This window comes from Rissa tridactyla, chromosome 4 (genome assembly GCF_028500815.1).
Source record: "Rissa tridactyla isolate bRisTri1 chromosome 4, bRisTri1.patW.cur.20221130, whole genome shotgun sequence".
Taxonomy (NCBI): domain Eukaryota; kingdom Metazoa; phylum Chordata; class Aves; order Charadriiformes; family Laridae; genus Rissa; species Rissa tridactyla.
In genome coordinates, this window is record NC_071469.1 from 93,379,199 (window position 1) to 93,390,484 (window position 11,286).

Below are 11,286 nucleotides of genomic sequence, written 5' to 3' on the forward strand. Positions count from 1 at the left end.
AGCAGTTGGGTTCCTTGGGGCCGTGCTGGGGGTCAGGCCTCTGTGGTGGCTCCCTTGGCTGCCGGGTGCTGCCGTCATGCGGGTGCCCACCCTCCTCAGGAGGAGGAGCCGGGGGAGCCAGCTTTAAAGTGGGGCAGAGAAAAGGCCCTTTCTTCTCCGTCACCCTGGGCCGGCAGTGCGTGGCTGCGGGGACGCTGGGCAGGGCTGGCCAGGAGGACGGCTGAGACACCGGGGGTACCGGCAGGCACGCGGCACCCCCGGCACATCCCCAGGCAGTGGGACTCCCCGTCCCCAGTTCCTCAGCATCCTCTCGGTCTCGCCGTCGGGCGCTGCGGGAGCGCTGGCAGGGCGGGCTGGGGGCCTGGGGAATCTACGGGCACTGCAAGGGGCCCCGGGGGCTCAGCCCCCAGCCAGGGGGGCCCTGGGGTTGAGGTGGGGGCCATGTCGACGCTGGCCCCACTGCGTCTGCTGCGCGAGCCCTGGAACGCCAGCGAGGGCAACCAGAGCAACGCCACGGCCGGGGCCAGCAGCCCCTGGTGCCAGGGGCTCAACATCCCCAACGAGCTCTTCCTCATGCTGGGGCTGGTGAGCCTGGTGGAGAACCTGCTGGTGGTGGCTGCCATCCTGAAGAACAGGAACCTGCACTCGCCCACGTACTACTTCATCTGCTGCCTGGCCGTCTCTGACATGCTGGTGAGCGTCAGCAACCTGGTGGAGACGCTCTTCATGCTGCTGATGGAGCACGGCGTGCTGGTGATCCACGCCAGCATTGTCCGCCACATGGATAACGTCATCGACATGCTCATCTGCAGCTCCATCGTGTCTTCCCTCTCCTTCTTGGGGGTCATCGCCGTGGACCGCTACATCACCATCTTCTACGCCCTGCGCTACCACAGCATCATGACGCTGCAACGGGCCGTGGTGACCATGGCCAGTGTCTGGCTGGCCAGCACCGTCTCCAGCACCATCTTCATCACCTACTACCGCAACAACGCCATCCTCCTCTGCCTCATCGGCTTCTTCCTCTTCATGCTGGTCCTCATGCTGGTGCTCTACATCCACATGTTCACCCTGGCCCGCCACCACCTCTGCAGCATCTCCAGCCAGCAGAAGCAGCCCACCATCTACCGCAGCAGCAGCCTGAAGGGAGCCATCACGCTCACCATCCTCCTGGGCGTCTTCTTCATCTGCTGGGGGCCATTCTTCTTCCACCTCATCCTCATCGTCACCTGCCCCACAAACCCCTTCTGCACCTGCTTCTTCAGCTACTTCAACCTCTTCCTCATCCTCATCATCTGCAACTCGGTGGTCGACCCCCTCATCTATGTCTTCCGGAGCCAGGAGCTCCGGCGGACGCTGCGGGAGGTGGTGCTGTGCTCCTGGTAGGCAGCGGGACACTGGTAATGGCACGGCCACCCCCGCTGCAGGATGGATGGACGGATGGATGGACAGACGGGACGTGCCGGGTGGCATCCCCCGATCCGGGCTGGCAGGCTCGTGGTACCCAATAAAGGCTCTTTGCAGTGATGCTGTGGCTGGCACCGCCGTGGAGCCCCGGGGCGGGGGGCGTTCGCCCCTTCCCGGCCCCACCGTTCATTCAAAGCTCAATTCCTCCCAATTGCCGCTGTCGGGACGCAGATACCGGTCCCGGGAGAACCGGCGTGGGACCGGGAGGGAACCGGGGGGCCGTCGCAGCAGCCCGGGGCGGCGGGAGGCCGGTCCCCGCGGGGGGGTGGGAGGCAGCCCCCGGACAAAGGGCCCCGCCACCGCTACCGCCGCCGCCGCCGCCGCCGCCGCCTTTGTTCTCGGGCCGCGCCCGCCGCCGCCCACCCCGTCCCCTTCCCGGCGGGGGCTCCAGCCGACGGGGACACCCCGGGGCACCCCCCCCCGTGCCCTGTCCCTGCCCCACCCGTGACGGGACGCGGGTTGGGTGGTGTGTGTCCCCCGCCGCCCCCCGGGATGCTCCTGCCGTGTCTGGGTGGTCGCTGAGCCCCCCTCCCCCGCGGGTACCGGGGTCCCCCCGTGTGCCGGGGCGGGTGGGTCCCCTCCCCTTGTCCCCCCGCCATGGGTGCGGGGGTCCCCTCCCGGGTCCCCCGCGGGTGCCGGGGGTCCCCGAGCCGGCGGTGCCGGTGCCGGGGCGGGGCGGGGCGGGGCGGGGCGGGCGGCGGCGCCGGTGCCGCAGGGCTGTTGCAGCGCTGCGGCGGCGGCCGCCGATTGGCTGGGGGACGGCGGTGACGTCAGCGCCCGGCCCGGTGCGGCGCGAGGTGCCTATAAAGGAGGCGGCGGCGGCAGGGCCGCCCCCCGCGCTCCCCGGTGCCGCTCCGCTCCTGTTCCTGCTCCCGGTCCCGGTCCCGCTCCCGTCCCGCTCCGGCCCGGCAGCACCATGAGGGAGATCGTCCACATCCAGGCGGGGCAATGCGGCAACCAGATCGGCGCCAAGGTAACGGCGGCCCCGCCCCCGCTGCAGAGACGAGCGGCGGACAAAGACACCCCCCCCTCCCGCCGCGCCCCCCCCCCCCCCCCGTCCCGCCGCACCGGGAGGACAAAGGACCCCGCCCCTCTCCCCCCCCCCGCCCCGCGCCTTTGTCCGCCGCCACCGCCCTTCAGCACCGCGGACAGCGCCCGTCCGGCCCCGCGCCCCGCCGCCAGGGGGCGCCCGCCCCGCCCTGCCCGGGGGGGTGGAGGGGGGGCGTGGGGGTGTCGCGGGTGTCCCTGTGTGTGTCCCCCCCCCACGCTGATCCCTGTGCCCCCAGTTCTGGGAGGTGATCAGCGACGAGCACGGCATCGACCCCAGCGGCAACTACGTGGGTGACTCCGACCTGCAGCTGGAGCGCATCAGCGTCTACTACAATGAGGCCTCCTGTAAGTGACACTCCCCACCACCCCCCCCCCGCGGGGCCCCCCGGGGGGGGACAGCCCAGCAACCCCACCCTGGGCGGGGGGGGACACGACCCCCCCTCTGTCCCTCCACCCGTGCAGGCAGGTCCTAGGTCTGCTCCCACCCTGATGGGGGGGGCAGACATGTGCCCACCCCACGGGGCTCCGGGGGGGGGCAGAGGTGTGCACTTCTGTGGTTTGGGGGGGGGCGGTAGAACATGTGCACCCAGCTCCACGGGGACCTTTTGCTGGGGGAGGACACATGACACGTGCACCCAGATGCCTCGGGCCTTGGGGTGCTGGGGGGGGGGGACACAACTCATGCACCCAACCCCCTGGGGCTTTGTGGTTTGGGGGGGGGACGACCGTGACACGTGCACCCACCCCATGGGACTCCCCCCATTGCATGTGGGGGGAGAACTGTGCACCCAGCCCCACAGGGACCCCATGGTTTGGGGGGGGGGACACACAACAGAACACGTGCACCCAGCCCCATGGGACCCTGCAGTGCGTGTGGGGGGGACACAGACATGTGCACCCAGCCCCACGGGGACACTGTGGTTTAGGGACACACACGTGCACCCAGCCCCATGGGGACCTTGTGGTGTCGGGAGGGGGACATGACATGTGCACCCAGCCCCATGGGAGCCTGGGGGGGGGTTGAGGCACTCACAGAGGGAGGGGGGGAGAGGGGGGAGAGTGGCAGGACCCTCCTGGAACGGGGTCTCTCGCAGCTCACAAGTACGTGCCTCGCGCCATCCTGGTGGACCTGGAGCCGGGGACGATGGACAGCGTGCGCTCGGGCGCCTTCGGACACCTCTTCCGCCCTGACAACTTCATCTTCGGTAGGTCCCCGGGGAGGGGGACGCCCTCACCCGCGTCCCCAGACCCCTCCCGGGCTGTCTCCGTCCCCGGGGCGCTCGGCGAGTGCATCCCCACCCGTGCCGCGGGGCCCGGCACGACGCCAAACCTTCGCGGTTTCCGCTTCCCACCCCACCCCGGCCTCAGATCTTGCCGATGCCGCCGCCGGCAGCGCCCGTCCCCTCCCCAGCGTGGGCGCGTGGGTGCCGGCGGCCATCGGATGCCTCTTTTTTCCCCCCTTGGCAGGGCAGAGTGGGGCTGGGAACAACTGGGCCAAGGGACACTACACGGAGGGGGCCGAGCTGGTGGACTCGGTGCTGGACGTGGTACGGAAGGAATGTGAGAACTGCGACTGCCTGCAGGGCTTCCAGCTGACCCACTCGCTGGGCGGGGGCACCGGCTCCGGCATGGGCACCCTCCTCATCAGCAAGGTGCGGGAGGAGTATCCCGACCGCATCATGAACACTTTCAGCGTGGTGCCATCCCCCAAGGTGTCGGACACGGTGGTGGAGCCCTACAACGCCACGCTCTCCATCCACCAGCTGGTGGAGAACACAGATGAGACCTACTGCATCGATAACGAAGCTCTCTACGACATCTGCTTCCGCACCCTCAAGCTGGCCACTCCCACCTATGGCGACCTCAACCACCTCGTCTCAGCCACCATGAGCGGTGTCACCACCTCCCTCCGCTTCCCCGGCCAACTCAATGCCGACCTCCGCAAGTTGGCGGTCAACATGGTGCCCTTCCCGCGTCTCCACTTCTTCATGCCAGGCTTTGCCCCGCTGACGGCCCGTGGCAGCCAGCAGTACCGTGCCCTCACTGTCCCCGAGCTCACCCAGCAGATGTTTGATGCCAAGAACATGATGGCCGCCTGTGACCCCCGCCATGGCCGCTACCTCACCGTGGCCACCGTCTTCCGGGGCCGCATGTCCATGAAGGAGGTGGACGAGCAGATGTTGGCCATCCAGAGCAAGAACAGCTCCTACTTCGTGGAGTGGATCCCCAACAACGTCAAGGTGGCCGTCTGCGACATCCCTCCCCGGGGGCTGAAGATGTCCTCCACCTTCATCGGCAACAGCACGGCCATCCAGGAGCTCTTCAAGCGCATCTCGGAGCAGTTCACAGCCATGTTCCGCCGCAAGGCCTTCCTCCACTGGTACACGGGCGAGGGGATGGACGAGATGGAGTTCACCGAGGCCGAGAGCAACATGAACGACCTGGTGTCCGAGTACCAGCAGTACCAGGACGCCACGGCCGAGGAGGAGGGCGAGATGTACGAGGACGACGAGGAGGAGTCGGAGGCGCAGGGCGCCAAGTGATGCCTGACGCACCCCCCCCTGCTGCCCGCAGCCCCTCCGGCTTCGCGCTGCCGCCCCGGCCGGGCTCCCCCCACGCGCGTCCTTTCAGTGTCTCCTGACCCCGTCCCCCCCTGAGCCGGCTCGGCCCCTCCTTTCCCCCCCCCGCCTCCCCCCTTTTCGTTTTTTACTGGTTCGTGTCTATTATTTTTTTTGAATACTTAATAAATTTATTGCTGTCCAGGTACCACCTGTCTGCGGCTCCTTGAGGGGGGGGGGGTGGTGCGCAACAGGGACCCTCTGCTGGGGGCTCTTCCCATTAAGTGGGGACTTGGGGACCCCAAGTGCCCAAGGTGGCCATGCCCAAGCCCTGGTCCCCTCCCAGACAATGGCTGTCCCCGGTGTGTCCCCTTGCACTGCGTGCCCCACACTGTCCTGCCCCGTGGGGGTGCAGGTGCCACATCACCCGGCTGCAGCGCCCGGGAGGGTGGCTGTGCCTTTGTCCCCGCTGTCACCCTTCTCTGTGGTGTGGTGGTAGCTGCCCCCTCCCTGTGCCAGGAGAGCGTTGGCCCCTTGTCCCCACCAAGGACCCCAGGGTGACCCCCCAGGCCTGGGAATGCGCCTGGCTTTGGGGGATCCAGGGCACCCCCAGCCCAAACAGCCCTCAGCCCCTGGCTCTGGGGACCCCCAAATCCAGCCTAGGTGCTGGGCTGCCCCCAGGGTGGGGGGCCAGGCTGTGCTGCCGTGGGGCTGCAGCCCCCCCGGGGCCACCGCTTCCCTCCTGGGGGTCCCTGGGCCCCGGTGTGGGGGGAGGGGCTGTGCTGTGGGGGCAAGGGAAGGGGCTACAGGGCCAGGGCACCATGGGGCTAGGGGCTATAGGGACAAGAGACTATGGGGCAGAGGGTTATGGGGACTGGGATCTATGGGTCTGGGGGCTCCGAGAGCAAGGAGCTATAGGTCTGGGGACTCTGGGGACCGGCAGTTATGTGCACAAGGGACTACAAGGGTGGAGGCTGTGGGGACAAGGGGCTATGGGGGCGGGGGCTACAGGGACAAGAGACTATGGGGTCGGGGGCCATGGGGACAACGGACTATGGAGCTGGGGGCTCCGGGAGCAAGGAGCTATAGGTGTGGGGACTCTGGGGACCGGGAGCTATGGGGACAAGGGACTATGAGGCTGTGGGCTATAGAAATAAGGGACTACGGGTGTGGGGGCTGCGGGGACGAGGAGCTCTGGGGCTGTGGGCCGTGGGGCGGAGGCCGGGGGGCGGCAGGGTGCGGGGGCTGGGGGCGGTGTGCCGTGTGTCCGCGGGGCCGTGCCGGTGCGTGGGGACGCCGCGTCTCGTCCCCGCTGTCCGCCGGGCGCGGCCCCGCCCGGGCGCGGTGCGGTGCGGTGCGGTGCGGTGCGGTCCGCCGGCCGACAGGGGGCGCCATCGCGGCGGGGCGGGGCGGGGCGTGCGGGAAGCGCCGGCGGGGGGGCGGCGCGCGGCGGGCGGCGCTGCGGTGAGCGGGGCGGGGGCGCTGCCCCCTGGCGGGCGGGCGGGGGGGCCGGGGAGGGGGGGGACACCCGGTACCGGGGGCTCTGCTGGGGTACGGGGGGGGCGGCGCGGGGGGGGGCGGTGCTGTGGTGCTGTGCCATAAGGGGGTGCGGGGGGGTCCATCCAGGCCCGGGCAAAGAGGGGTCGGGGCTGCACCGGGGGTGGCTGCACCGGAGGGGGTGCACCGGAGCGGGGGGGGCGCACCGAGGGGGCCGTACGGTACCCGGAGGGCCGAGGCGGGCGCAGGGCGGGGACCGCGGCCGTGGGAGGCGGAGGGACGGGTTTGTCCAGCGGGGACGGTGATGTGGGGGTGCCGGTGACAGCGACAGGGTGCCGGTGACAGCGACGGGGTGCCGGTGGCGATGGCGTACGACGAGCGGCTGGCCCGCTTCCGCCAGGCCCACCTCAACCCCTTCAACAAGGCCCCCGAGCAGGGCGAGCGCCCCGACGGGGGGGACCCCGACCCAGGTGGGTGCTGACACCCCTTCCCCGTCCCCCCTCCCCGTCCCTGCCCCACGGCGCGGGTGGGCGGCCGGTCCCACACCCCCGGCATGGCGCTCACCCCCTTACAGCCCGGCGGCCGGATCCGTCCCCGGGGGACCCCGAGGGCACCCTGGACCTGGGCCTGGCCGAGGACCACTTCTCCCGCCCCGTGGTGAGTGGGGCCGGGGGGGCGGAATGGGGCTGGCGGTGGTGGGGCTGGGGGGCTGCCGGTCCCCCTTCTTCATCCTCACCCTCCTCCTCGTCGGGCAGGGCCTGATCCTGGCGTCGGACGTGCAGCAGCTGCGTCAGGCCATCGAGGAGTGCAAGCGGGCCATCCTGGCGCTGCCCGAGCACTCGGAGCGGCAGAAGGACGCCGTGGTGCGGCTCATCCACCTCCGCCTCAAGCTGCAGGAGCTGAAGGTGGGGCCGGGGCTGGGGTAGGGGGGTCTCCGTGGCCGGGGAGAGGCCGTCTCCATGGCCGCTGACACACCCCCCCCGACACCTCGCCTCCGCAGGACCCCGGTGAGGATGAGCCCAACATCCGGGTGGTGCTGGAGCATCGCTTCTACAAGGAAAAGAGCAAGAGCGTGAAGCAGATGTGTGACAAGTGCAGCACTATCATCTGGGGCCTCATCCAGACCTGGTACACCTGCACAGGTGGGGGCCGGGACCCCCTCCCCTTTCTTCCCATCGCCCCTGTGTCCCCGTCCCCACGCCGACGGCCACCCGTGTCCCCCCCCAGGCTGCTACTACCGGTGCCACAGCAAGTGCCTGCCACTGGTGAGCAAGCCCTGCGTGCGGGCCAAGGTCAGCCACCAGGCCGAGTACCAGCTCAGCATCTGTCCCGAGAGCGGGCTGGACAGCCAGGACTACCGCTGCGCCGAGTGCCGGGCCCCCGTCTCCCTCCGTGAGGCTGCGCCGGCACGGCGTGGGGCTGGGGGGGTTGTGGGGCTGGGCTCCTCTGGGGGCTGCGTGGGCTGGGGGTGGTGGTGTGGGGCTTGAGGGGGGTGTGGAGCTAGGCTCCCTTGGGGGCTCTGTGGGGCTGGGGAGTGTGTGTGGCTGGGGAATGTGTGGGGCTGGGGGGAGCTGGGGGTTCTGTGGAGCTGAGGGGGGAGTGGGGCTGGGCTCCTTTAGGAGCGGTGTGGGACTGGGGGCAGCTGGGGTCTGGGGGATGTGTGGGGCCAGGCTCCCCTGGGGGCACAGGGTGGCTGGGGGGCATGTCAGACTGGACTCTTTTGAGGATTTTGTGGGGCTGGGGGCAGCTGGGGGGTTGGGGGCTCCATGGGGCTGGGCTCCCTTGGTGACTCTGTGGGTTTGAGGGGCTGTGGGATGGGGGATGTGTGGGGCTGGGCTTCCTTGGGGGCTGTGTGGGACTGGGAACGAGGAGTTTTGTGAGGCTGGGGGCTCTGTGGGGTTGGGGGGACCTGGGGGACAGGGCTGCTGGGGGCTGGGGGATGTGTGGGGCTGGGCTTCTTTGGGGGCTGCATGGGGCTGGGGGGAGCTGGAGACTGGGCCTCTGGGATCTGTGTGGGGCTGAGAGCTATGGGGAGCTGGGGGGGGCAGGGCTATGGGGAACTGGGGGGGCACAGAGCATGGGAAGGTGACGCTGGGGCCCCGCTGTGTCCCTGGGTGCTGCCGTGCGTCCCACGGAGGGCACATGGCGTGGGGTGAGCAGGGTGTGGTGCTGGTGCCGGCGCGTGTGCCAAGGCGTGTGCTGGCGCGTGTGCCAACGCGTGTGCCGGCGCGTGTGCCGCCGCAGGGGGGGTGCCCAGCGAGGCCCGGCAGTGCGACTACACCGGCCTCTACTACTGCAGCAGCTGCCACTGGAACGACCTGGCCGTCGTGCCCGCCCGCGCCATCCACAACTGGGACTTCGAGCCCCGCAAGGTGCCCCTGGTGCGGGGTGGTGGTTTGGGGGCACCCAGGCTCCCAGGGGGGTCACCTGGGGGAGCCGTGTTCCTGGGTGGAGGTCACTTGCGGGGCTGTGTCCCCGGGCAGGGGTCCCAGGGGGCTGTGTCGGTGGGTAGAGGTCACTTAGGGGTCCGTGTCCCTGGGCACGTGGGTCCCTGGGGCTGCATCCCTGCGTGGAGGTCACTTGGGAGGGGGGTCCGTGTCCCCAGGGCTATGTCCCCGGCGATGGTGTCCCCGGGCAGTGGTGCTGAGGGTCCCTGGGGTCGTGGCGGTGGGGACGGCCCGGTGCCCGCCTGGTGACAGTGTCCTCGGGCACCGGGTGACGGCTGCGGACGGGCAGGTGTCACGCTGCAGCATGCGGTACCTGGCGCTGATGGTGTCGCGGCCTGTGCTGAAGCTGCGGGAGATCAACCCGCTGCTCTTCAACTACGTGGAGGAGCTGGTGGAGATACGGGTGAGTGCGGTGCGGCCACACATGGGGGAAGGGACCCCACCGGGCAGGGTGGGCAGCAGGGGACAGCATGATGGAGGGAGCATGGGCTGAGTAGGGAGGGAGAGGGGACCCCAGCAGCACCCACAAAGGGGGAGCAGAGCAGGGGTCAGGGTGCCCAAAGCGCTATAGGGCTGAACTTGACCCAGCCTGACCTTGTCCTTGTCACGTCCCTGTCTCCATCCTGTCCTTAACCTGTTCTCATCTCATTCCTGTCCCCATCCCTATCCCATTCCCACGGCATACCCATCTCATCCCCATCCCTGTCCCCATCCTGCCCCTGCCACCACCCTTTTCCCTGTCTCGGTCCCATTCCCATCCCATCCCATCCCCATCCCATATCGTCCCCCTGCAGAAGCTGCGCCAGGACATCCTGCTCATGAAGCCCTACTTCATCACCTGCAAGGAGGCCATGGAGGCGCGGCTGCTGCTGCAGGTCAGGCCCCGCGTGGGCGGCCGAGCCAGAGGGACCCCGGGACCACGGGGCACCTGGGCTGGGCACGGCAGAGCCGGGCACAGCGGTGACAGGCTGTCCGCCTGCAGCTGCAGGACCGGCAGCACTTTGTGGAGAACGACGAGATGTACTCGCTGCAGGACCTGATCGACATCGAAGCCGGTCGCCTGAGCTGCTCCCTGACGGAGATCCATACTCTCTTTGCCAAGCACATCAAGCTGGACTGTGAGGTGAGCCGGTGCCGTGAGGCACACACAGCCGTGACCCACGGTGTGGCTCCCGTAGGGGCAGCGCCGTGCAGGGGAGGTGGCGCGGTCCCCACCGGGCACCACTGTGACCCTCTGCCCGCTCCCGCCCCAGCGCTGCCAGGCGAAAGGCTTCGTCTGCGAGCTCTGCAAGGAGGGCGACGTGCTCTTCCCCTTCGACAGCCACACCTCCGTCTGCACCGACTGCTCCGCCGTCTTCCACAGGTACGACACGCACTGGGGACGGCCACCTCCTGCCGGGCGCGACGATGCGGCACTGAGGTGGGGGGACACGGGCGGCACTGGGGCCGGTGCAGAGGGGTGACCCAGCGCTGTCCCCCCACGCAGGGACTGCTACTACGACAACTCCACCACCTGCCCCAAGTGCGCCCGGCTCAGCCTGCGCAAGCAATCCCTCTTCCAGGACTCCGGCACCGAGGCAGACCCCTAAGGAGGGGGGGGTCCAGCCCCATGGCCGCCCCCCCACCTGCCGTGGGGCCCTGGGACAGACACGGGCAGCCCCACAGCCGCTTGGGGTGTGGGGTGGCCCCCAGCTCTGCACGGCAGCTGGGACCCTCTGCCTGCGGGGACGGCAGCCCTGGGCCTGGACGTGGCTTGGAGGGGGGGGAGGTCGCTGCCGGACCCCAGCCTCTCGCAGGGCGGGGGTCCGGTGCTGCGCTGCCTGCAGCCGTGCGGCGTGGGCGAGCATGGCGGCCGAGCCGGAGCCACGGGCGCTGCCGGGGAGGGCGAGCACGGCGGGTCTCGGCAGAGGAGCCCCCCCAAACGCCTCTCGCCATCTCTGCGCGGAGGGCATCGGGGAGGGCGGGAGACAGGAGCCGGGGCTGGGGAGGGGGCGCCACCCTCCCACCCCCCCCACCCCACACACACTACTGGAATAACGCTGCTGATTCTGGGGGAAAACACACAGTTCCCCCCAACCCCCCCCACACGGACACTCCCGTTCCCGGGGCTGAGCCTCCGGGGGAGCTCCCCCCCCCCGGTTTTCCTGTAGCATTAACGACGCCTCTTTGCGCAACCCAAGCACTCGTGTCCCGGCTGTGGCTCGGCGGCGGCGGGGGTGTGGCGTCGCGTGACGTCATCGGTTTCCGTTAAGGCGGGGGCTGCTCCC

The 11,286-nt window shown here is 69.8% G+C and overlaps 2 protein-coding genes across 3 annotated transcripts; both read left to right on the top strand.

Moving 5' to 3' along the window:
• Positions 1 to 441: 441 nt before the first annotated feature.
• On the top strand, positions 442 to 5,094 carry TUBB3 (tubulin beta 3 class III). The gene is made up of 5 exons (XM_054199312.1): positions 442 to 1,382; positions 2,194 to 2,440; positions 2,754 to 2,862; positions 3,612 to 3,722; positions 3,985 to 5,094. Exons 1-5 carry the CDS (start codon positions 442 to 444, stop codon positions 5,058 to 5,060), a joined length of 2,484 nt encoding a protein of 827 aa, XP_054055287.1. The 3' UTR covers positions 5,061 to 5,094.
• A 1,388-nt stretch (positions 5,095 to 6,482) lies between these two features.
• On the top strand, positions 6,483 to 11,196 carry DEF8 (differentially expressed in FDCP 8 homolog). Of its 2 annotated transcripts, none has more exons than XM_054200741.1 (12): positions 6,483 to 6,539; positions 6,898 to 7,042; positions 7,147 to 7,229; positions 7,328 to 7,477; positions 7,573 to 7,714; positions 7,800 to 7,964; positions 8,817 to 8,944; positions 9,309 to 9,422; positions 9,814 to 9,894; positions 10,002 to 10,142; positions 10,273 to 10,382; positions 10,506 to 11,196. In XM_054200741.1, exons 2-12 carry the CDS (start codon positions 6,937 to 6,939, stop codon positions 10,606 to 10,608), a joined length of 1,323 nt encoding a protein of 440 aa, XP_054056716.1. In that variant the 5' UTR covers positions 6,483 to 6,539; positions 6,898 to 6,936; the 3' UTR covers positions 10,609 to 11,196. The 2 variants fall into 2 exon arrangements, with proteins under 2 accessions (XP_054056716.1, XP_054056717.1); XM_054200742.1 differs by lacking the exon at positions 6,483 to 6,539 and adding an exon at positions 6,601 to 6,626.
• The last annotated feature ends 90 nt before the right edge of the window (positions 11,197 to 11,286 follow it).

Excerpts from the sequence above, each read along its gene's own strand:
- DEF8 (XM_054200741.1), top strand. The coding sequence starts at position 6,937 with ATGGCGTACGACGAGCGGCTGGCCCGCTTCCGCCAGGCCCACCTCAAC. Across the intron at positions 7,965-8,816 it reads CCGGGCCCCCGTCTCCCTCC|GGGGGGTGCCCAGCGAGGCC; the intron begins GTGAGGCTGCGC and ends GTGCCGCCGCAG. Across the intron at positions 10,383-10,505 it reads TGCTCCGCCGTCTTCCACAG|GGACTGCTACTACGACAACT; the intron begins GTACGACACGCA and ends CCCCCCACGCAG.
- TUBB3 (XM_054199312.1), top strand. The coding sequence starts at position 442 with ATGTCGACGCTGGCCCCACTGCGTCTGCTGCGCGAGCCCTGGAACGCC. Across the intron at positions 2,441-2,753 it reads GCAACCAGATCGGCGCCAAG|TTCTGGGAGGTGATCAGCGA; the intron begins GTAACGGCGGCC and ends CTGTGCCCCCAG. Across the intron at positions 3,723-3,984 it reads CCCTGACAACTTCATCTTCG|GGCAGAGTGGGGCTGGGAAC; the intron begins GTAGGTCCCCGG and ends CCCCCTTGGCAG.